The sequence below is a fragment of the Anopheles darlingi genome, chromosome 2, assembly GCF_943734745.1.
Source record: "Anopheles darlingi chromosome 2, idAnoDarlMG_H_01, whole genome shotgun sequence".
In the NCBI taxonomy this organism is placed as follows: Eukaryota; Metazoa; Arthropoda; class Insecta; order Diptera; family Culicidae; genus Anopheles; species Anopheles darlingi.
The window spans coordinates 43,279,403-43,305,775 of record NC_064874.1 but is presented as its reverse complement, the minus strand read 5'-3'; the positions used below and the strand labels follow the sequence as shown (position 1 = coordinate 43,305,775).

General features: G+C 48.5%; 1 protein-coding gene across 2 annotated transcripts in view; it reads left to right on the top strand.

Moving 5' to 3' along the window:
- Nucleotides 1-26,373, top strand: part of LOC125949226 (uncharacterized) — a 158,121-nt gene that overhangs the window by 27,869 nt on the left and 103,879 nt on the right. For both annotated transcript variants that reach the window (XM_049676029.1, XM_049676033.1), the window contains exon 3: nucleotides 22,681-23,285. In XM_049676029.1, the coding sequence (XP_049531986.1) occupies nucleotides 23,220-23,285 (66 nt within the window). In that variant the 5' untranslated portion in view covers nucleotides 22,681-23,219. The remainder of the gene's footprint in view (nucleotides 1-22,680; nucleotides 23,286-26,373) is intronic.

The following is a 26,373-nucleotide window of genomic DNA, read 5'->3' as shown; positions in this document are numbered from 1 at the left end:
TCACTTCGTCGTCGGCAGTCGTCGTGGTCGCAGCTGCTTCGTGGCTGAAACATCAAAGCGATGATGCTGGTACACGTGCGCTATGATTGTGTGTTTGGTGTTTACACCGCCGCAGCACCGCAACACCGCAGTGTCTTGACGGCCCGGAGACCTTGAGCGTGCGTGAACCACCCATTTATCATTTGATATCATATTGCGCTGAATGGGAAGGTACATATGCTGCTCTTATCATACCTCGCTACATAAGCATCGTGCGCAATCTCGACGGACCAATTTAAACGCTGCGATAATAGTCCGCCTGATGACATGTATGCTTTTCAGGTGTTTTGGTTTCGTCCGAGGCAATAATGTAGGAAGTGACGAGCAACGACCTCGGAGCCATTGATTTTTTTGTTTTTGTTCTTAATGCAAAGTATAAATTGACATTTTTAGTGCATCAATCGGGTGCATTGTGAAGTCGGAATTGAATTTACCGAGCAGATCAATTTCGAAAATGCACCGGTTGTTCTCTTTTTGTACCGAACCCTCCCAAAAAAAAAAGTGTGTCACAATCAGGGACTTTCATTTTGACAAATTCGAGAATCGAATGGAATCTAAGGTGAAGGCACATCGACTGCTACAGCAGCGGAAGCCACCGGAAGCAATCGCTTTATCGCGTACCCCTTTTGCGGGTGTGTCCTCCAATCCGACCCCGTGCGCGGGCCCGAAATTGTTCGCTTTGCTGGACAAATGATTCCATCCACGGCGCGACACGGGGCGAGAGCGCTACACACCCGCGAAACCTAAATACCGTTCATTATGATGCTTCCTAATCGCCCATCAATAGATTACAACAACAGAAAAGGCCAGTGACACACCGACATACCAGCGGTCCGTGTCGGCGACCGTTACTTCCGGTTCTCTTTTCGATGGTCATAGCGGATAGCTCACGGATAGCTGTGTGCACGATTGCTTTATGATACACCGATACGGTCATCGATAGCTCGAACAAGAGGGATGGATTAGAGGGTGGCGGGTTGATAACTGTTTCCCCTTTTTGCTGTACTTTCTGTTCCAGGCCAGGTATTTCCCGTTTTCCGTATTTTCTATTTGCGGACGTTTTGCAGCGAAGCGAATCGAAATTGAATTTCGGAACAGCTTGACTAGGTGGTTTGTGGTAGTGCTGCTGCATGCCAAAAGGTAGTTGACCATTAGTGTTTGACTTTTATTTTCTTGGCAAACGTGGAAGAGCTCTGCCTAAAATTCGTCGTCTATGTGTGTCGGTGAACCTTCGAATGTCGAACGGTCGAGTTAAGAATAGAAAGGGATACTCAATTTGGGTCATGATGTTATCATCAAGAAAGGTGTATTTATCTAACAGAATAATCTAAAGAGTAGTTTTTTTCTTTCTTTTGTTTTGAGCTCTTTCTCGCCTAGTGTTATTGAGAGAACATTCTAGCAAAAAATAACTGCTTTAAAATCTTAAATCATTTGCGTAAAAGATGTAGTTTTGTCTCCTTTGGGCATATAAAAAAGATGTTTAGAGAAATTGTTTTAAAATAAGTGTAAAAATCCCATATAATTGATTATTTCCACCTTTACCATTTATAAACTTATAAATTGCACTCCGAGCCAGCGCTTAAAGCCACGTTATTGCATTCAGCGAGCAAGTCCTGGCCACGCTTCGGTCACGCCATGATCGAGATAAATGTTTTTTAATAAACAAACCTCGTTTAATCCCTCTTCTCGATGCAGCCTCCCGTACGATTAGTGTCCAGCAAAATGCCGGGCCAGCTTGCTAGCCGGTCAGCCAGCCAGACAACCTCGGATCAATTTTATTATCTCCTCCGTGGTTTAATTCGCTAGCGTTCGCGGCTGTGGGGCAGCAATTTTGGGGCCGGACCTCTTTTGAAGAGCTCGCGGGCCCTCACGGTTTAATAAATGGTGCTCGAGGCTCCTTTATCCAACGAGCCAGCATAGGCATTAACAGGACGGTTCGCGAACGCGTGACGCGTAACAGCATATCCGTGTATCCGGCAGCATCGCACAAGCATCGAGCTTACGCCTCATTATTGGTCCTGGCTACGGTACGGGGAACTGATGACGGACGGATGATGAATTTAAATAAATTAAACCATAAATTGAGTTTTCGCGCACTTGAACGGTGTTGGTGTTCTCCGAGATAGGAAAGAGAGAAAGAAAGAGAGAGAGAGAAGGGTAAATTTGTACCTAACAAAATAGTTTCAAACACATTCTTTTATCACGACGCAGTTTATTTCTTTTCCAAATACAACGAAATAAAATGATACAATTATGTGACTGGCTACTTCCGTCATGATTACTACTTTATTAAACCGTGTGTTAAACCAGACGACACAAAAAGTATTTGCGAATAGTTTTGCTCAAATTGAGCCATTGCCATGGCCATTATTGGCGAGCTGTTGCGTCGATTTATATATACACTACACTCGATGATTTAGAAGAACTCGCCGAACTTAGGGACAATTTTCGTCGGGTAGCTTTTCTGGCTGTGATTTCGAACCAAAATGTATGATTTTTTACCCCTCTTCTAACCAACGGTCGCTGAGATCGAACACTGTCTTTGGTTACCAGACCAGAAATCGAAAGCAAAAAGCGGAGTTTCCTCTGGTGCAAATTGTGACACCTTCCCGGACGGGGTAGTACACCTGGTACCCGATCGATTTGCATAATCGATAACTACCGGTGCTTCGCTCGATCACCCTAACCACCTACGCAAACGGACAATCCCGAAGCCAGGGTGCTGAAGTGAATCACACACAGTCTCAATCGAGATCCGTTAGTGTGCGAAGAAGAATCTTAGCATAAATTACATAAACAACTGAAGAAGGGTCTTCACGGGGCGTTATGGTATAAACAAGCGTTCGCAGGGCATTCACAGTGACCCCCCGTTTTTGGCGTAAGTGGTTGTAAAGATTTGTTGAAATTTGTTTCTATGGCCAGTGGACAAGCCATGGTCATGGTCGCTCGGTCGGTTGTGACCTTAAGTGGTTAAATATTTGTACGGTGATAATGTGCTGCCTTCCAGTCGGCAGCAACCACTTGCCCACCGAGTGAGTGGGTGGTGACAGAGGGCTTACTGGTGGAAAATGGGAAGCAATAACCAGCAGCCGAAGCAACCCGGCAACTAATGCCTGCTATCTTATGACATCATGTGGTAGCCATTTGCATGACAATAGTTTACGGAATGTAGTCTCGGTGCCTCTGTGCGCTCGTACCAGACGTACCCGAATCTCAGCCAGAAGCCCGTGACAGCTTGACGGTGTTTGAAGAGAATGGCATCTTGACTTTGACACCAAATTCTCATAGTTTTAGGAGCAAGTGCCTCTCTGGGGATAAACCATCATCGTCGAAGGCAACGAGTTCTTATTGCTGTCGATTACGTCAATCATCGAGCCCGGTGTGCGACATTTTAAATGCCACCATTTTTTCCACCATCTCGTTGCTTATGATCGTACTATTGCAATAGTGTATAAGCCGGGGGAGCTTTCAAGTGAAAGTAAGAATGGTTCGAAGACACGCTTCACGCAACCTATCATCTGCGACTCGCCAAAAGGTGAGCCACGTTCGCATCGTCGTCAGGGAACAGGCTCGCACCCACCGAAGGTTGACACATTTCCAGCCCTTTTTTGGGGTTGGGGACGAAGCGAGTGTCCCCGTGCGTCCGGGTGCGTGTGGCGGCCCCCGAAGGTTCGGACCTACCACTGTTACGCACGCGGCACACCAAAAACCGAACCCTGGCCATGTCCTTTTATGGTCGTTTGCTGCTTTGGTTCTTTGCTTAAATGGTTGACTGAGCTGGAATAATGCTAGCTTCGAAGCGATTTTCTTTTCTTCTTTTTCCTCAACCGTCAACTTGTTTTCCCTTTATGTCGTCGTCGACGTCGTCGTCGCTGGTTTTTATTTTGCTTTATCACACACACACACACACACACACAGAGGCCACCGATGTTGCCCTGAGATGTGCACTGGCGTGATAAACCGGAGTAAAACTGTATCGATACAATCGAAAACTCGTTCCCCCGTTTCTGCCCTGATTCGCGAGCCCTTCATTCGGAAGATTCGATCGATGCGATCCGTGCATTGGCCACACGCCACCGTCGAGCCTTGTGGTGATGGCCCAAGGATGGAACGAATGGAACTGGTTTTCTGCGACAACAGTAACCACAACGACACCAATTAACAATAACAACAAAAAATGGCCTCGCCCTGTGACCACCGCAATTGTTGTGGCTGCATTTTAAGTAAGGTCGTGTTGCAACATATGCGACGCATTTTGAGCACATAATCGTTCATACATCTTCGCTCTTCGTCATTAGGGCTCTCTCTCTACGTTCCCGCAGTGACCATTAGCAGTTTCTAGTGGATTTCGAAAGCGAAACAACTTCCGCCAAGGTGCTCAAGCTATGCAAAAGCCATGTTGAAAGGGTACTCTTCGACTTACCGCAAATTCCGATGCAAGCGATGCACCGAGCGGGGCGAAGAAGGACGCCGTGGAATGCCGGTTAAAAGGAAGAAAAGTTGTGACCGACCACTATCCTCGGACCATCCTTCCATGTTGCGTATAGCAAAGGTCTCCATCGTCTTCTTCCTTCCTTCGACCTCCTCTATAGCATTCCACGTTCTAGTTGGTAGCGCTGTTGAGTGGAAATTATCATGAAATTCTCGCGCTGACCAAAGAAACCACCGAGGAAGCTATGGGATCCGCACTTCTTTCTCTCTCCCACCTGGTATGCGCAACCGAACCGAAACCGATAGCCGCGCTACTGTGGACAAAGTTTTATGAATGAATGCAAGAAACGTTCGTCGCGTACGAAACATCGCGGCACTACGGGCATCATGTGCTGGCCACAGCAGTTGGTGAGCGCTGCTGGGCCACGCTCACGGGGCTCATTGGAGGCGAACGCGAACGTGACGAACGTTTAAAATTATGCCGTTCGATCGCATCCGGAAAACGGAGCAGCAACCGGTTCCGATGTTGCTCCTGCGTTGCCATGCCACCGGGTTCGTGGGGTTGGTGGCGATTGCATTGGGGCGACGATGGCCAGTAGCGTCCCTTTCTCTATGCCCTACCCTGCACCGACACCGAATCCCCTCGACTCCGGCCACTGGAAGATGTTGCATTATTTATGATCTAGATTTCGAACCAAGAAAACCGAGAGTGATTTCCAGCGACCGGCGACGACGAACTGTTGGACGGGGGGATTCTTTGGAAATTCCACCATATTTTTTTTCGTTTCTCGTGTTGCTGTTCAAAGTGAGTAAGACATGTTGCAGACGTACACACAAGAGACGTGCGAGCCGTTGCGACGTTGCGTTCGAGGTGCGTTCGACGGTACAGACGCAACCGATCATTTCGGTCTAGCACCTTCACATAAATCTCATCCTTCCATGCCTGAGACGATGCTGGCGGTAAGGAGAAGGTGTAGGCCGACGACCAACCCACTAGCGAGCGGTCAATGAAATCTTAAGGGGGGAAATGCGATAAAATATGAGCTTCCAGCGTAATGTCAGCCCACAACTCAATTTCACCATTCGCCTCGGCGTGAAATATGTTGTGGAGCAGCAGCAGGGCATAGCAGGGCAAGGGGCATCCATCGTGAGGGGTGGGGGCTGGAGAAATTACCTCCCCCCCAGAGAGGTGCCTTGCAGACCGTCCTTGGGGCCTTAACAGATCGCGTTGGCTCGGGCACCTATTCTCATTGCGCCCGAAGGTCATAACAGCAGAATGCATATGCATGTAGGGATGGTCTGCTCGCGGCTTCCATCTCAGGTTACATATTTCAATAAATCCCCTCCGTCCAAACCGGGGAAAATGTGAGGCGCGCTCGCGCGTGCCTCGGACATTTGTGATTTGTTGTCGCTGATGAGACCGCGAGTGTTTGAAAATCAGTCGCAAGGCGATGTCCTTAGTGTAGCAGGGGGCTCAGACCCTTGGCCACCTTCGCCTCGAGTGGTTGCAGCGTAAATTTATGAAGTTTTGTAACGCACTCGCACGGTACGCAGGAATTACATGCATTACCAGGCAGTGCCCGTGAGGTGCTGGTAATTTTGATAAATAATTCAATGCCTCACCGAGTGGCCGCGACATCCAACGACGAAGCGATGATGATGGCCCCACGATACAGCGGACAATGCGTTCCATAAAGTGATTGGAGAAGGAAGACTTGGACTTGCGCGACATTCAGATGTTTGCTACCTTCTCCTTCGGCCAGTGACGCGCATACGAATGAAGTGGATATAGACCTGGAGTGGAAAGTGTTACCGGATGTTGGCTGCCACCACCGTGCATTAGATTGTCCTCTTTCCGAAGTGATTGCTACTATAATTTATAGTCCCAAAGTTATTCGGAGAGATCGTTGGATGCCTCTCCAACTTTCAGTAGCTTAGGAGTCTTAGACTCGAACCGACTCGCAAATCAACATAACTAAAAACGCTGCAAACACCTTCCAGATGCGTAAATGGAGCACATTTCAAAGACTATATCCAAAGCATATATCTAGACGCGATCACGAGCGTAACGAAATGGTCCCAGCCCAGGCGCCCAGCTTGAGTTCTAGCTCCACATTATCAGATTGGAGATCCGTGTCGCAGAAAAAAAAGCGGGTCGGGGGTTCGCATATTATCATTATTAATATTAATCCCCTAAGCACTTTATGCATGGATCATTCGCACAGCGGGAGATTATGGCCAGGGAGGAGGTGTTGGAAACAAATTTGATTTATGGACTTCTTTCGTGGGATCAGTTGTTGGTAACAAACGGCGCTCGGTGGTACGATTTTGCACGACTCGGTTCTCACTCTCCGCATCTCCGCATCCCGGCATGACATGGAATGCCAAATGTTGACGTTCGTTCGTTGCTCGAGATTTTCGACAGGCTATTCGGGCAGCGGCGCGAAACCCGTGGCCTTAGATTGGATTTGATAGCCGGAATATGTTATATGTACCGTGACCGTGTGCCCGTCCTTTGTCTTTTTGGGTAGGGGGAGCGGAACGCACACACACATGCTTCGCAGACCGTTCGTTCGTTCGTTCGTTGAAGCATAACTCTCAAGTAGCTTAGAAGGAGAGAAATATGTCGGTGGCATTCCAAAATCTGATCATCACAATCACGCAGCAAGCATGTAGCATGGACCGGTAGATTGCATCTCAGGGCGGGATTTACTATTTCCCCTTGAGAAGGTTAAATCGTTCCTTTTCAATAAACGCTTATTAAACGATCAACGATCGATGCAGCGATCGGCGTTTGCAATCTTCGCTTCGCTTTGTCTCTGGCAGACGTTCCCTCTAATTATGTTTTCTAGCAGCCCCGCCACCGTCGCGGATGGACATTAATCAATCGGCCATTTATTTTTCAAATGCTTCTGCCAGACCAGACACCAACAACAACAACCGGCAATGACTTCTTCATGCCTTTGTACATGCGACTGAGGCCGACCTGGAGGAGAAATAAATGGAAACAAGTTAAAGACCATAATTATATCGTTGTCCGAGCAAATGCATTACCAATCTCGTCTCGTCAGGGAGGCCTTCGCGGAGGCTCGCCATTTATAATGCTCGGGATTGAAGCAACTATTGAATCCCCGATGCCGGGATGTTGTGGTGCTGTTGCTTTCTTCCAGCGTCCATTGGCACAGTGTTCACAGTGTTGCCGGGCTGCCTCCAACCAATCGGCCAACCGTGAGCGATATCTACCGGTTATGAATCCACCGACCGACCAACCCTTTCCCTCCGGGGGGGTGCACCATTGAGAACAGCTTAACATTAATTGAAATGCTATCACTTCTGCTTCTCTCGCTCCTCTCCCCGACAGTAGAGAAAAAGGTACAAGTACGACGAGTACAACATAATTTATAGGCCATACCTTCGGGAGTAGCATTGCACGATTTTCTGGTTCTGGTTTCGAGATCCGGAGACAGCATCCGGCGGATTGCATCGCTCGGTAGTGTTGGTATCCTTGTTTTCAACCGGCTGTCTTCGTTTTTCTGCCGGTGGAAATATTATCTTGAAATAATTATCGTAATACTTTGGCATCGTCAACATGAGCCGCGCAATGATCTCGTCCGGCGGCCCGGCGGACGATCACGCGTTCAGCCGGTATGCCGCGCCGTAATCAATTAACCGTTTGCCGCTGCTGCTGCTGCTGCTGATGATGATGATGATGGTGATGGTATTGCAACCAATAAATAACTCGTTAAACAACAGAAGTTCGTTTCGCTCGCAAGTGGCAGCTAATTTATGGCAGCGCCTCTCACGGTCGACGCGGGATTTTTCTTTTCGCGCAAGGGATTAGTGTGAAGCCTGTGTGTACCTGGCGGCGCACTTTTCATGGCATGCTGTGCTGCTTGGTGGATGGAACACCGGCGTTGGACGTACCACCGGTTGCACTTCCTTGCGCTGGTAGGTTACCGTTTTGCGGATGATAAATCCGTCCGTTTAAATCACTTTCCTTGTCGGTTTCTCCGTTACTCCTGCCTTTCGCTCTATGTGTCTGCGTGTAAGTGTGTGTGCACGTGTGTGGGATGTAGTTTCAATTTAAACCGAACCAAGCCTGCAAGGCAGATGGAATGAGCATACGGTACTTTAGGTGCAATATTGGAGTAGAATTGCAGCAAAAAAAAAATCGATAATCTCGTGGGTGCGCAGGCGAGACTTTGAGTGAACAAATTGATTTGCACGACCAGCGAGGCAGAAATCAACGAGGCAAGCCATCGGCTGCTGGTTATCTGGTGACCCTTTTAACTGATTATGGTGCTGCCGAGCACGATTACCATACGGCATTACGGTCGTCCGTCCCAATCCTTCTCATCGCAAGCGCTCATCCAAGCAAGCATCGAATGGAAAACCCATCGAAAAAACAGCGAATCGAAATGGAATCTCTTGCGATCGCATACTCAACCACAGGCAGTGCAGCGAACTTTTCGGAAACGAATTTGTTTATTCCGTGGCTTTCATCTCGTTCCATCTGCCTTGTTCCAGACCCCCACCCATTTTCAACGATTTCGATTTGATTAATAAATTACATTGTGGCCTTGGGGGACGGGGGGTGTGGTATTGGCATCGGATCGTATGCATCAATTGCATAACTCACCTGAGAGAGACCTTGCGGGAGCAACAGGCTCCCATATCAACCCGGGATCCTTTCACGGGGATATTTATCGGCTGTCATTTGTTTGGCTTTCGGCAGCGCGCGCGTGTTGAGGAATTAATTAAGCAAAGCAGCAACCGAAACCGAGATGAAAAGGATCGCGTGAAACCGTTGGTCGAGTTGTCGTGGCAACCACGGTAACTACGCTGGTTAGACGACGCTGGACCGGGGGACGACTGACGGTTTCGCTTGTTAGAAGCAGCACCTTGTGAGCGGTGTATCAACACCGCGGGCGAAACATATTTGTTGCGTGCCATCGTCCTCGTTGTTGTTGTTGCAGTTGTAGACGATGTTCCGTGGCGTGTTGCGCGGTGTTTTCCATTTTGCTTTGGATGATTAAATGATATCGACACCGTTTTAATACGTGCCATTTTGGAGGCGATTTTTTTTTCTCGCTTTCGTTCTCGTGTTTTCGAACAAAATTGAATTATGCTCAAGCTTAAGCATAAGCGCGGCAGAGTCTCATGGTTCGGGTCGAGGCAGAGTGGTACGGGGATTGGAAAAAAAACGTCGTGGCTCGAGGATTTGCACACGATTAAGCGACCGACACGACTATACCAGCAGTAGCGTTACGCGGCATCGCCACGCGATCGTTGGCTGGATGTGATTTAGATTGCGTTTTTCGTTTTGCCTCTCGATAGCAACCACGAGGGGGGCGCGGCTGGCCAATAAATAAACCCTAATCAGATTTGGGTTAAACCAAATAACGATTACCTTTCGGGGCTGGAGTTAGTAGATGCAAATACAATAATTTTGAAAGGTTGCTCCAGTTGCTCATACCTATGCCCACAGTATAGGTCCCCTTCTTTCTCTATGCTTTGGTTTCAATTGTTTTTATTACTGAAATTACCAAGTACTCACCGGCTAGAAAAGGGCGTATTATGTGCGAAAGAAGTAGTGTCACGAACTCGTTTTACCTTGGCTTCAGTTCGCGCTCGACCGCGCTACAAACATACAAGGCGATGACAATACAAACTTGTAGCTCCTAACGAACCTAACAAGCTGGAACCGGGTTGCTGCTTTCTACCAGCAGACTGCCATAGTCCGTTGGCCGTGGTTAAGGCCGGAACTGGTGCAACATCGATTTCTTGATACTTTCTATAAAGTCAGAGAAAGGCGCCCCACAAGAAGACTCACGCCTACGGAAGACACGCTTGTAAGGATTATCACAAAGGTTTTCCATCCACTTACGGCAGCCGTTGGCAAGACGTATCGTACAGTGGAGGTACCAATGCTTGTAATCACCTTACCATACAGAGATGATTACATTGGCGCTATTAGAGGAGAGTTGAGGGCCGGAAACAGAGCAGAACTAGCTTTTGGCTTATTCTTTGAATACTAAACGATCTCTACAAATGAATATACTTCTTCAAAGAAGCCGTTCTGCTTGGAGCTACTAAATTAAAAAGGTAATGTCTTTTTTCTTAGAATACTACCTTGATTCCGCTGATTGACTTCCAAAAAATATTATAATGTCAACATACGCGAGACAGCGAGCACTCTAAACCTCATCACATCTACTGTAGGTTCTCGATGTTTGCTGCATCCAAACTTCACAAAGCCAACGGTAGAAAGCAGGTTATCCGGTTGCCGAATTGTAACAATTTCACTCCATCAACGATATTTAACATTGCAAATTATGACCTACAATGAATGCGCTGGTTACCAACATGGCTTTGCGCAGAACATTAACATTTCAAATTGAATGCTATGCTCGCACGTTGGTTTGTTTTTGGCCAAACAAATGCGTCGTGGTGCTACCAGCATCGTGCTAACACACACACATTCAAAAAATCGTGAGAAACGCTTCAAAATAACTTAGAATCTCTCCCCGGAATACCAATAAGTCTCTGTGGAATATTTAAAGTAAAATACTGAAAATCCAAATCCACCGGTAACGGTAACTGGTTCACCTCTCGGGTCCACTTCTTCTTCCATCCGCCCGTTGATGGTGAGCTTCATTTTGTGAACGAAACGTGACCGTCTGCCCGTCTGCCCGTTTTTGTGGCCACAGCAGCGACCCCGCAATTAAACTTGCAACAATTTGACAACGAGTCAAGTCAAAGATCAAACTTCTCCTCCTCCGGGGGGAGCGGGAAGAGAAAATTACATTTTCCGCGGGTCTTCGATTTGCTCATCGAACCCGAAACGAAATGGCTGAGGGCAAAACAGAAAAAAAGGTGAGTCCGGTCACGGCATCAACAACATTGGAGGTGATTATTCAATTTAATCGTCCACCGCACCCGAACCACCCGGTGTGCATTGATGCATTATGTTGTTGTGCGGCCCTGCCCTGCTCTGCCCTGCGCTCTCGATCTGCCGCCGCACAGCACCTACCCACCCGCACAATTAGCCGCCTTCCTCGTCGTGTGCCCCTTGTCCGTGCTCATGACGCGACGCCGTTTGGCTGCATAGCGGCTCGAGACCTTCCTGTCACTGCGTTCCTCTTGAACCCTGGGTGCCTGGGGTGTGGTGGCCAGTAGAGGAAGCCATCATTGTCCCGATCCGGATCGGTTTCGGTTTCGGCTTCGGAAGGTAATTTATTTGATTTGGAATCTTTATTGTCATTTCATGCTGGGCGCCCTGTCATCGTCGTGCGGTTTGCCGGAGCTCCCTCGGCCTTCTGGTTTCGCGTACGGTTGCGAATTGCCCGCTTTTGGGATTGGCAATACCCCGCGATGGCCCGTGCCGATGCCGGTGAACGGGAACCGCTTGCCGCCTTCCTTTGTGGATGGTTTGTGCGCAGCGCAGCTGTTGACGTTTTCTGCCGCTGATGATCGCCAAATGGCCGCCAAATGATTGAGTTGTATCCCGACGATACTCGATGCTCGATACGTTATGGGTGTCTTTCCATCTCGCCTCTTTTCTTCTTCTTCTTCTTTCTCTCTCTATCTCTCTTTTAATTGTTGCTGATGCTTTGAGGATCCGAACAAATTTTGCGAAAGGTTGAAAGGAACGTTTATGCCCTGGAGAGAACAAACGGTTAATGGTCGAACTTTGTAAATGGTTAGCAGCTGCAATGGCCATTGACGACCGTTGCTAAGGAAAACCTTCATTTGTTATGATGAAATTAAAGAAAACATCCAACAAACTGGCCACGTAGGGTTTAGACTTTAAATTGATCACGTCTAACTTACATTATAAAGTCACTTGTCTAGGAAATGCCTCACTAGACTTACGATCGTATCCTCTCACCCCGTGTAACCCCGAGCCTTTCCCAAACATTAATTCGATCATTTTGTTGCCATTTCCGGCCACCTAAAAACGCTACATCCTGTCATATTTGCAGGGCAATCGCGTGCGGTTACGGAGCCCGTGAACATATCAATCATTTTTCCTACTCCGACAACGCACCTAATGGCTCGGTGGTGGTGGTGATCGTACGCGACGTCGCGCTCTGCCGATTGTTAATCATAGTTTGTTTATCGAATAGGTGCCATTCCGTTGCCCATTAGCTCAGTTATTAAGCACCTTGCACAATGGGGCCGTCGGAAGGTCTCAAGAGTTGTGAAGCACTGGAGTGATTCCACATACCCACCGTACATCCATTCCGTTCGTTCCCATTTTGTTTTCCGTGAAATCCGTCAAATTCAACACCTCCCCAGCATCGCAGCGCAGCTGACGGTAATGTGTGAAAATGATAAACGTGCCAGCAGGGTTAGAGGTGATGTAGAGAAGGTCATCAGACAGACGACGACTCGCTTCACTACCGTCATCTGTAGTGCCATGAGGTTACCTCCCGTAAGTTGGTCCGGGCTATGGCGGCACTTGGTCATGCCCGGGATGAGGACAGCGGAACGTTAAACTAGAACGCGTTCGTCATCTTTTCGTTTGCAGCTTCAGCGGGAAAATAAATAAACATCGTTTGCCTAAATGGTGTTGGTGTTGTTGGTGTTGGGCTTTTTCCACCAAGTTGTTTTGACAGCAGATGCACATTTACTTCTGGGTGGTTTTAAAGAAAACAGTACAAGTACTGAAAATGGGCTGCTGATAGGATGGGCATGCGTCAGCACAGCCACTACCGAGGCCAGTGATCAATAAGTATATGTGATGTGAATGTTGTGAAAAGTTGTGAAAGTAATAACATGGCGCTGCCAGAAATGACATGCTTCGATGTCGAAGTATTCCCAAAGCAAAAAAAAAAACGAAAAGGAATGCATCTAGTAGCCAACATGTTACTTATCCGTCGCCATGATCGTATCAGCGGCCAACATGAGCCGGTGGCTACCTGCTGGATGCGGCTACTCAACAACAACAACCTGTTCCGGGACCGCATCAGATAAGACCGATTTGAATACGGCCCGGCTGCCGTGGCGTGCGACGTACGCAAAAGCCAATCGAGTTGGTACGAAATGGTAGATAAAAAAGGTGAGGTTATGGTCTTGCGTCGTCGTTGCACCGCGATAACGTTACTACGGTGTACAGACAGACGGTGCGGTGCGGTGTAGTGTAGGTAGTGAGGCAACCACATGTTAACCCTGTCGGCTTGACCAACTTCGGTGAGCCATTAATTATCTTCATCCATCGCGTTCCACCGCGCAGTTGTGGTCGGTGGAGTAAAGGGACAGTCGAGTCCGGTGGCTGCAGGTGTGACAATCGCTCCAAATTAACATGTCGCGAGCATGGAGCCAGCATGGAGCCAGCACATGGTCGCTCGCGTTCCACTGATTGACTGCCATCGGTCGTGGTGGTGGTGGTGGTCGAGGAGGAGTAGTAGGAAAGGAGTACGCGAGCGACGCTGGCAAGCGAAACTGTGCAAATCGCACGGGATCACGATCTCGCAGGATCTAATCGATGCGAGATTGTGTTAGTGTTCGGCTGGTAATTAATTGTACGAACGGTTGGTTGGTTAGTAGTGCCCGTTGGTATGTTGCAGCATTAAAAAGAGGAAGGAGTTCTTCTGTTCACTTGACATACGTTTTTGTTTCGCGTGTCGCTCGGTTGGTTGAGATAAAGCAAATGGAGCTCTAGAGCATGATAATGGTGGTGATGATGTTACGTGATGTGTAGCTAATTTCATGGAACATTCTTATCATCCAATGTTTTACGATCATCTGCTTGTGCTCGGCGCGATTATGATAAATGTTTTACAAAGTTGCGTTCCAATTCATCATTCTTATCTTCTGCTTTTATGCGCTTTTACTGCCATGATCTCTTTTTATGTTAGTTTTCATGTTAATTGCTAACATTTGGAATTATTTTGGGGAATAAAAGAATCTCTTCCAGACACATAAACATAAAACTAAGCGGAAACGCGCAGCTTCGACGCTTTAGGGCTACACCAAACGTCTAATGGAAAACGAATGTAGAAGTCGTCACTTCCTGCCATCACGGGTTGTTGGTCTCTGAGCGTTCGATGGAGGCGCGGTGACCGGTGCTTTACCTCCGACACACTTCATTACGCGCCCCAAACACACCGGCGCTAACCTTTCCGCAGTAAAGCGACTAACCCGAAATCTTTCCCTCCGGTAATTCCTCTCCATGTCTCCAACATCAATCCAGACACAAACACACATAGACACCTAATAAAAACCTAAACGACGGGGACCTCATAATTGCAATGATAGCTGGTTGGCTTACCGGTGGTAGTTGATGACTGTTTTTCCTTCGGGCGATCTGGGACGACGATGCGAGTTTTCCTCCTGTTGTGTCCAGTCGCGATAATAATAGTCCGGATGGTCTGCCCCGGGGGTCGTGAGCGAAGTATTAGAGCATCGAGAACCGTGTAGCAACAACAATGGCACAACGGACCGTCGCAGTCACAAGACGCGACGACCGATCGATGAGCGAAAAGTTGCGACTTTCAGCGACCAACACACCAACCGATCCATGCCCTCCCCTTTTGCCCTAGCACGTCATCGCTGGCCCTTCCAAATGTCGCTGACACAGATATTGAACCTCCCACCCCCCTTGGGGGCGAACCGCAGAAAACGGATCCATGTTTCTTGGCCGATTTGCTTTGTTCCGGAAGTGGGACTTCAAGTTGGGGGCCAACAATGTATGGTCACGCAAGGCGGCTGGAAGGTGATATTCGTTCGCCGTTTAGCTCGTTCTGTTGGATCGATTATCCGTGGCGATGGAGAAGGGCCGGTCGTGTCTTGATGCTTTGTGCTTGAGTCTAGTATGTGTGTGTGCGTGTTTGTGTGCGTGTATGTGGATAAGGGCCAGCAAAAGGGCCCCAGCACGGGTGGTAAGGTGTTCAACATAATAATAGCCTATCAAATATCAATTTCCGTTGGGGGGTACCCGAGTGTGTAACCATTTCGTCGGTTTCGCCCGGATCGACCGCACACATAAATCATAATCCAGCATAGGTCAACCGCGTGGTTGGTGCACGGGAAGATCGGAAATACACACGAACGCGAGAGCGCGCGCACACACACGCTTAAAGTACATCGCGGTCATTGTAGGGAGATAGAAAGGGAAATCAAATAAATTACAGTCTTCGTGGAGGAAATTTCAGGGGGCCAAAGGGCCCCCCCAAAAGGGGCTCAAAGGCTCTAAAGATCGCGTTCATTGTTGCGCCAATTGATGGTTCGTTCAGGTCGCTAATTGTGAAAACGCTTTGGGCAGCCAGCGCCAATGCCCTTTTGTAGGTGGGAAATGAGTTAATCGGTTTTTGTAAGCGGATTTGAGTGTCCCTTTTGTTTCGGTGGTGTGAACGCACGTGTTGCGTGGTGCTGGAGGAAAGGGTGTTAAGCTGCCGAAAAGTTTCTCACCTGGATAATATTACAGACAAGCATTCTATACGTACCTAAGCTTCATAGAAGTAACTTAAATCTTCTAATCGGACTATGGCAATCATGCAAAGCATGACATTGAGAAATAGTTATGGACAAGAAATACTTCTAACTGTATGTAGCAGAATCTATGCTCGGTCAACGGTCGATCAACAAACCCACCAATCATTTCCATGATAATTTACTTCGATAAATAATCCAAACGCAATAAATCATGAACACGCTTCGTTCGGTTTGCCTCGATGATCGCGTTGTGTTGTGGCCCTCCTAGGGCCTGACGCCTCGATCTTCTGTGTGGTCTGGATCTTAAAAGGCGCTTTCCATTTTATGTCGCTCCGTTTCAAAACATTCGCCACATTTAGTGAATAATATCTGTCACTATAAATCAACGGCACACAGTTTAACGAAAGAGATGAAGGGAGGGGGACGTTGCAAAACATCTGGATCAAAATGGATGCAGTTTATATTATGCCCTTCAACGACCAATAAGATTGAACTGAACTGAAATTGATCATTTTTGATGCTTGCCGGTTTCTTATTGCACACTTCCAATAACTTCTCCAACTTTAATGTGCTCTTTACGTGCTTCATACGCACACAATCGCCCTTATGTTTGCACGCCGTCTAGAACATTTCCAGAGAATTGAACTGGCGGCTGGCGGCTGGCGCTCGTAATTATTTCTATCTTACCCGCACGCACTATTGACCCAGTTCCCATCTATTGCGCCGTTCCGGGTGCCATACTTCCGCGCTGCGATGCCGCCGCGCGCGCACATCGTCGTCCGGCAGCATATGGTCCATGAAAAATTACGTTTCCAGACAAGGGGCCGGATCCAGCGCCACAACTAACGCAGCATCCGATAATTTGTTAGCAGCGTTAGAAAAAGTTCTAGGATTCCTTTAACTCTTCATCCTCCCTCTCCTTCGACGGAGATTGCCGGAAACGGATGGGAAATGGCGGCCGTGTTTGCATTCCGTGAACATCACAGCACACACACACATACACACAGGCACAGGGCTTGGGCATTAACTGCATTCGTTTGGAACATTAACGAGTTCTCGGTTCGTCGGCATGCTTTAACGAGAAAGGGCTAGAACTGGAACACTGGGCCCCGAGAGAGGGAGAGAGAAACAGAGAGCGAGGGCCTCAAAACCAAAACATATGTTTTCTGAAAAGTCGTCGTTCTTGCCACCCCATTCCGGATTGCAGACGCCCGGGTCTGGGGCATACTCGTGCATCCTCCATCGCCACGCCACGCAACGCAACGCTCCATTGCCAAACGGTTGGCGTAGTAATTGCATTGGAGAAACCGCACACCACCCTCACTCGCAGTCAACATTTTTTTCGAACCCCCCGAGAACCCCTTTGCCATGCCATCGATCAGAACTACTAACCGCCCCCGGCCCGCAAGCACGGAGGTCTGTTGCTCCAGTTTAAGATGTTTGTGGCGTATCTCACGTGTGTTTAAGGTAAACAAAGAATTGTTTTATGGACTGCTACGAAGCCCGCAGGGCTTGCCCGAGGGATGAAAGAAGAGCGAAAGAAAGTATTGCCCGACTAGCGAGATGTCTAGTGGCTGCGGCGGCGACGTCGACGGCTGGAAGCAGTTTGGCCCAGAAACACAGAGAGAGAGATATGGGGAAACGGTGAGATAGATGGAAAATAGATGGATCCGGACGATCCGGACGGTGGTGTTGTGTCATGCATGGGATCGAGTTCCCGACGCTTAACGCGCCGATTGCACAATCCGTCTGCAATGTCTCGGAAAAACCTCGGCCCCCGGAATGCTGCAATACGGCCGCAGACCAACCACCGCTGGAGCCATTATTCGACGTTTCACATCACAATGGATTGCAGCTTTGTTTAGAATATCGCGAGGCATCTTCCGATGCATCTAGAAGGCTGGAATGTCTTGAATTACATCGCCAGGCCGTATACCAACCAACCAACCGGCCAACCGGCGGTTCGATGGATCGCACCGGTGTGACCAGCCGTCGCGGTACGATGTCATTTCGCACCGGATCGAACGTCAATCGGCGTGCACCATAATTAGTGCCGCTTGATCGCACATCGACACATCGAGAATGCTGTTCTATGCAGAGGGAATATCGTGCATCGTGCGGTTCATGAATCACCAGCGAACGCATTGGCCGTGGATCTCTCCCGTGGTGGTCTACAACAATCAAGCCGGGCCGCCGGGTGCGGGTGGCGGGTGTGATCGCAGCAAATTTGCTGACATGCATCGATTGACATCCGGACCTCCGCGAACGAGCGCTCCGAAGCCACATTTTTATAGCCCTTTGACACGCACGGATATGCGACCCAGTGACAGAATCGTCATAGCACGGAGTGGCTGGTGTGTGTGTGTGTTGTCATCACAATGATGGCGACCTCCAAGCAGCACCGTGGTTGCTGGGGCCGTAGATTAAACTGGAAGGTCGCCGACTTGGATGTTAAGTTCTCCGGTTATTGTTTCTTGGCGGCCACCGAGTGTTTGCTCCAATTATAGGGTTTGTGCGTCTCAATTACTCATTAGCTAATTGATTTTGATAGAATGGGCCCCGTTGCTGCCTCCACATTAATACAAACCCCTGCTGGAAGAAGGCTATAGTGGGCCGCAGCGGACCAGATCTTGATTACTTAATTTTCACTTAGAAGCAAAGGTAGAGGACAGTTTTCTAGAGCGTTAGATACCGAACAAGGTATCGCACTTTGTAAATTATGCCACGAGAATGTTAGAACATTGAGGTGAGAACGGATTTCAAGAAAAAACTGTGAACTAAACACATCGAACGAAACGCTCTTAAACTGCTCCATGCTTGTGTGTCTGAATGGTATAATGGGAAATCATCTAATGCGCTTTTGAACGGCCACCGCTGCCGCCGCCGGGCATACCCGTCAACGCCAATGCTGAAGGTAATTTGTTTCCAGTTGATTGCAACCCCATTACACCTTTGGGGCAATGGCGAACGTCGTTGCCACAGATACACATCTAGATATCAGTCTTTTGGTCTGTCACACGCTCCACAATGCCAGGACGCATTTACTTCTTCGGATGGGGACTGGTGCTGGAGGACTGGTTTTTGGAGTGCATTGTTATAATGATCGAGCATGCAGCAGCAGCCTACGCAGCAGTGCTTCTGAAGTGCAGTGTCTCGATGCGTCTGCGATGGCTGACGAGCAGAGTACATGAGTCTCTGCACGAGCACTACCTACGCAAACCGTTTTTCTCAAACTGGCGAGCGATCGCGATAAACTCTACCACCATGAAATACTCAACGATGCTAATCTTAATAGCTCGCTGTCGCAGTCGCAGTCGGCCACGTGAGTGTGTGTCGTTTGCTCCCATTTCATCCCTTCCAAAGTGTATGCATCCCAACTGCCTGGGATCCAAGAACTCCGATGTCGCAAACTTATGGCTATCGTGCTGCTCACTGTGCGCGGTTTATTGAATTTATTCGATCGAATTTCAGTTTTCAAATTGCTCTGCTCTGCTAACGAATGTTGGTCGTCGCGCGTCAGTTAAGCAAATAAGAGCCGAGCAACCATTTTTATCTCTGAACCATATTTTAAACTCCCCATCTCCCATCGGTTTATGTGTTTGATTTTTGAAAATTCGTTTTATGGGCAACGTGTTGTTTTTTCCCCCGCATTTGATCATCGCTGCGTTGGCCGTCCGTCCTTCCATTCCCGACGTTATCCTTGCGGCAAAACAAGTTGTTTCGTTATTTATAGCTGTCCAATATCTCACTACCCTGGAGGACTGGAGGTTCGCGTCTCTCTCTCTACCTCTCTGTGTTTTTTAGGAGCTTCGCGCGCTTTGTGACTGGAATCAATTATAAACGTAATAAATTGTGCATTCGATTCTGACACATGCATATGCGCGTCGCTTTTGGTTGAGGTATTGCATTTCCGTAGCATTGCATTTCGGTAGCCGGACGGGCCAGACGGAGCCGGAGCATCCCAGCAAGAGGATCCGTACGTTCCATGCAAACACATTCTGCCAGCGTCGAGTGAGCGCGAAAGCGAAATCGAGAGCGAACAAAGGGCGAGTGAAAAGCCACTTAACACTTCACACCAGCCCGAAGACGACGAGGACGACGACGTGCGTCCATCGTGTGGTCGGAGTAGTGCCAGAGCCATAGCACCGTGGCCATACCAGGGACCGAAAGGGAGACCTGATGTGATAGATGAGCATTTAATGTGCAAGTAATTTGTTCTCGCCCGTTCTCCCGACCCCCTGTGACCTAATGCTTATACTTATCTGTATCGTCCATGTGTGATGTGTGTGTGAGTGCATACTTTTCCATTTTCTTTTTTTGGAAGGCTTCGCAATTATTCATGCATCTCACCACCGATCACTGTCAGGGTTTTTTTTTTGGGGGGTAGGGCGAAGTGTGGATATATATTTAATCTAAAATAAGGCTCGTTTCGATGGTCCAGGGTGTGGGAAACGTTTGTAGCTTTTTCATCAGCAAACAAGATGTTCGCTATAGATCATGGAGCTCATTTGAAGACCGGTGGATTCTTCTGCAGATTGGAAACAGCTCCAGCCCCACATACCATCTGTTTGGTTTGATACTATTCAGGTTTTCTCATTTAAAATAGTTCAACAAATGTGAATTCTCTATCCCTAATCCATGTTTGAAGCAATGAAAACGAGGTATCCACCCCATCAATCCGGCATTCCCTCGTATTGTTAAATGCACTTAACCGGTTCGAGACGAGATTTCTGTAACATTCCACCACTTCAACTCCCGGGGGCCCTTTTATCATTCGTCCCGGTCCGCACCGCAATGAGTTTCGTTTTCGAAGCCGAAGCCGCCCTTCTAAATCCGATCCAGTTGCTTTCAACGGATTCCACTAATGCAGCAGCGGCTGCAGCATCCCACGCGAATATTTCTGCGTCAAAGCGATCGAAAGCAGCGGCCTCTCGTTTCCTCTCTATCAAAACACTGCCGACAACAACAGCACCGCCGATCGACCACTTGAACGCGTGCTGGTTTGTGTAATGCGATGCTGCAACCATGCAGCCCAGATGGGAGTCGGAACTTTCTCCAATCCACGTAACCCGTAACAAACGCTGGGCCCTTCCCTCAACGGTCGATACAAACGCCGGAAACAATGGAGAGCTGTATTGACAGCAAAAGTCAATCTCGTCGCTCCGTCGCTCGTCTGCATCGATGCGAAGGGCTTCGAATGTTGTTGCTGTTGCTACAAATTGCTCGCTCGATCCGCGATCACTCACTGTGTGTGAGTGTGTCAGATGCGTGGACAGATTGTGGACGAAGATGGTCCGGCTCCGGCGCATATTTGATCTATGCAAATCGCCAGGAATTAGCGGCCACTCCAGTGACATGACTCTTGCGTGATGTGAACGATGCCAATGCGACGGGTTGTTCTTGGTTTGTGCGAAAACAAGCTTGTTAGTGAAAGAGCGTGCACTGTAAAGGGAAGGAGGAGTGATGAAAAATAGTAAAAACATTCGCCTGTTGGTCAGCGTCAGCTAGTGGTAAGAATATGGCCGCCGGCCGCATGACAAATGAAAGGAAATAAGTCTTCAAAAGCCCTCCCCGCGGGCTGAAGCGCCCCAAGTCGAATGGAACATACATTCTGTACTCACGATCTGGGACAAGATGTCGTTGTCTCCCGGTGGCTTTGGTTCTCCTGCAGTCCTCGCCGTCCTCTTCGTTCGTTCGTTGTCGCCTGCAGTCGTGTTTCGGGCGACAGTATCTCAGGGAGGGTGGTGTAGATGCAACACAGAAGAAGACATGCCAGCATAGGAAACAAATGGCAATAGAAATGCAAATCCCCTTGCACAGATCGCTAGATGGGAGGCTGGGATAGTACCCCTAATGCCAGTAAAGTCCGCAGGAACGGAATAGGCAAAAGGGGACGGAAAGGAGTGTCCGGGTGTTTGTTTGTCCGATGGTGTTTAGCGATTTTTCCACGCGGTTTTTTTCTTCCTTCCCTCATTTCAACCCCCCTTTGGGGACCCTACTGCGGTGGTGGTGCGCAACGATTTGTACTTTACATGAGATTCCCTACGCCGTGCTGCAGTCATCTTGCAGCAGTCCTTTTGTGGCCAGTCCTCACTGAGGCACATTCGTTTGTCACATCTGTAGATGCAACATATAAATGCAGAAACGTGATGATTGGCTTATGTCGATGGCGCTCGCTCGCGTGTATGTGTGTGTGTGTGTCCAAATGCCAGCGCCAAACCGCATGCCAGCGCGCAAAAGATAACCAAAGCTCTGGGACATTGGAAAGTGTTGTCTCGATCGGCGTTAAGTCAACAGTGCACCGCGCTGTAGCACGTACAACATTTGCTCATATTTAGTGCATTCCAGAAGATACTCGCAGTAGGCTGTAGGTAGTGTGTGTGTGCGTTGCAATGTGCCTTCGGTGCATTTAGGCAATCGAAGCAAGCTGAGGGGAAACATCATAAACCAATGCGCGAAGTGGAATGAAATGGAACGAAATATTAATTTTCCAATTTTGCGCCCAACCAATTTCATCAAAAAACGCAACCAAAAGGCTCAAATAATCAAAGGTTACAATGTAATTGCCTGTCAGTTTGGTCCAACCTTCCATCGCTCCATCACCTGGGCACTGCAGCAATCTCGGCCCTCACATTCCAGCCAGCATCCTTTGCCAAAGCTTATTGTTTGCATAAATTTCGTACGATTGCGTATCTTCGTACTCTGGTGTGTTCGCGTGTGTGTGCCGGTTTCCTGATGTGTTTTTCCACCTTTTTTACCCTTTCGTTTCAGGTTGTGAAGCAGCCTTGGCACTACTTTGATGCCTCGAAGCCGCCCCGGTCCCGCGGTAACCGGTGCTCAAGCCCAAGTTTGGATGCAGCAGCAGCAGCAGCAACAGCGCTGCAACATAATGCTCCAAACCCGCCCAAGAAAGTGACAGTGAAATGTGAAACAAAAAAACCCGTTCCACCGACAGCCCCAGCAGTGTTGAGTTGTGTTGTTTCGAGGGTGAGAGGGTGGAAGGGACCTGATGAGCACGAACACGGGCGGCAGGGAGTGGTGTAGAACAAAAAGATGAAACGACACAAAACGGCGTACGACGGTGCGAAGACGACGACGACGCCGACGACAACGACGAGGTGCATCATCCAAGGAAGACAGCCGGCAGTTTGAGCGTGAACGGTGCGGTGTATAACGTGCCATTGTCCGTGCGCGTCGGAGCCCAAGTAGTGTAGTAGTGTCACCCGGAGTGAGTGTAATCAAAGACACGCTAAAGACAGCAGCAGCAGCAAGAAAGCAGCAACGCGTGTGCAACCCACAGAGCCCGTAAGATGCCGTGGGGTTGCCTCTGTTCAAAGGAGAAAAAACGACCCCAGATAAGCAGTCCCATACTGAGCGTAAGTATGCACCGACCGGTATGGACGGTATTTGTGATATAAATGATCAAGAATTAGCGCAATTTATGGACGGCGCCTCTGGCTATGTTGGCAGTTAATGGTAGTGCATTATTAATGCGGCCGCAGATCGTTGCACCCGTTTGTTTTTTTTTGTAACGATGCAAGACATTATCGATCATTACTTTAAACACAACATCAGAGCAGTACCACCACCAGCAGCAGCCTCTGGTTTATTACAAATTTCATTGCCCCATTCATTGATAAAGTGCAAATCGTTGTTACTCCGGCACCTGAAGCATCTGTTGGTGGATTTTTAATATTCTTCTCAGAGAACGGAGTGATGGAGTGCGCATCCAATGCAGCATTGAATCGGCATTGTTGTCTCCAAAACGCCATCAAACGCGCGGTTGGGGACACGTTTACACGGCCTGTGCAGAGCCGCCCGGCTTGGTCTCGACAGATTTCAATGCTGGATGGGAAAATCGATGCCATTCGGAAACCGTTCCGTTTCGCGTGGCGGGAGGCGGACTTCAAGCTGAATGAAAACGACAGGCACTGCAATTTTCATTCACAACCACCACCCTTGTAGCCTTGCCTTGCAGTCGTGGTATGGCCTTTTGCGCTTCCTTCGTCGTGTGACCTACATTCCCGCTTGGCCATTGGCGTCGTTGCATTGCACGCGGATTGTTCGCCAAATGCGAGGGAGAAATGCGCATGGGATGCCGAAAGATGGTGAGCGAAACAGTGGGATGAAGAAAACACACGAAAAACAAAAAAAGGATCGCGAAATTCCTCCATGAATTGCAGCCCTTTCTTTGCCGTCCATTTGGGACGATTAATCGTATGGTTTTCGGTGTGGCAGAGATACATACCGCTGCTGTTGCTGTTCTTCGTTGTTTTATCAAGGGACTGCCAGTGGAATTTGAAACCGACATTTGAAGGTCTCCAATTTTTTAAAGGCGTAAAATGCTCGACATTGTTGTAGCCTGTTGTAGTGTCTTTGGCACCAGAAAATGGAACCAGAAAACAGATTTCTGCCATAGCGGACGGTGGTGTGCATTTCACGGTGAGTTTGCTATAAGCCTTGAGCATACATTATGTTCAAAACCCCGTAATCGAAAGTCTTTTTACGGGCTTTGAGGGTTCATTTCTACAAATGGCCGGCAACAAAGTAAAAAGCTTTTCAAGATGCCGCCCTCGGCGAGTGCGGTTTAGGCCGATCCGATTGGATATGTCAACATTGGTTGCAGCAGCAGCCAGTTCGTTAGTTAGTTAGTCAGTCAGTCATCAACATCAAGATGCCCACAAGGAGAGGGTTACAGCCGCAATTGTGGTAAAGCGCTCAGTGGTGTCCGGCGACCATTACTATCACTTTACCAATGTCTGACGTCTTCTGCTTCCGGCGGACCGACGATCATGCGGTAAGACGCTCATTCCCATATTTTTCCTCATATTTTCACACGAATATTGATACCGGATAGATTTTACCGGCGTATACCAAATGGTATAGTCACTCCGGAAATGGGCCATCTTGGGTGGAAGGGTTGAATGGAGACTACGCCAGGCTGTCCCAGGATTCTCCGATGTCCAGCGGTGCTTCAGATCGACCGCTACGATCACAAATCGATATATCATACTAGAGCTGGAGCGATCGATCTATCCGGATCATTATCCAATTATCGCCCAGCGATTGCTGCGGTGCCCTTCCCCTGGGGTGGGAGAGTGGTGGTGAACTGCAGAACCATAATACCCTCGTCACGTCACCACTCGACGACGCTACCTTCCAGCGATGCCAGCCGCAACGGAACGACGGTCTGTATAGCAGACAGAAAAAGCAAAAACTTTCAACAAATTTCCTCCGACGACGACGGCGACGACCACGACGACGTAGCTTTCCCTCACCCTGCTATGCTACCCCCTCCCTGGGTTCAACAGGACCGTGGGTACCGACGACAGTAAATCAAGACGGGAGCGACTTCGAAGGGTGGTGTTGCTGCTGCTGCTGGTCATGCTGGGCCAGAAAATTTACGAGATCCTCGCCCCATGGTGCACCAACTGCACCGACCAGGACGGAAAATTGCACATTTTCGTACCACGTACCGAGGACGGACGTAACTATCACACCCGATAGAACGACGTTTTGAACTGCGCTTTAGGCTCTTTGGGAAGTGCAGCGCGTTGTTCGATGGCAAACCATTGATTCCGCTACGCGACGGACGGAACGGTGCCAATCTGCCAATGCGGCCACAGGAACTCGCCACAGGAGACACAACGCGCGTTGTCCATTTGGGGTCGCTGGATGATTTGTGACCGCCGTGGCTTGGGAGCGAAATCGGAGCGAACAGACCTTTTAACTGTTTCACAGCAAAAATCAAATTGTGGAATCAAGAGACCAGCATCGGTTGGTGAAGATCGCGCGGAACAATTTCGCCCGGAGAGTCATGGGAACGCGTGCCATGTTCGTGGTCAGTGCTCCAGATAATACGGACCGGAGGAATGAATCTCTGGCAACAATATTTACACACATCAGCGCATCGTTTGGAGCATTTAGCATGTTTGTTGCTTGTTGACTGTCAGTGTGCGATCATCAGATTAGATTGCTTTTTAAAGATGATCAAACACGAACAGCGTTGACTCACACTATCATGATCATGGCGAACTGATTAAATTGTAATCGTCGGCTACCGGGTGAGCGTGCTTTAGTGAGTTTACCGTTCAGCATGAAGCATCAAAAGGGGAATATTTTTGTTTTTATACGTCCCTTTGATTATCTCGGAAGCCTCTAATGTGCTCTGTTGGCGGAGACTCTGGGGCGCAAAAACTCGGTCGGAATATTGGCTACCAATAAATAGATAAAGCATGGAACAGTTTATATTTGTTCGCTAATTTTTAATCATTGCAGAGCGCCTAGTGGTATAGCACTTTGCAATTCTGTTGATAGCGTTTTAATCATTGTAGTCTGTTTATTTAATGGTAATTATTTTTGTCAAAATTGATCCACGCCTTCAATAGTTATCGCTGATGGAAAGGCCAAAAAAAGTCTGCACACTCACTACTAAAATTCGATTTGGATGGTTTTGCTGGACGA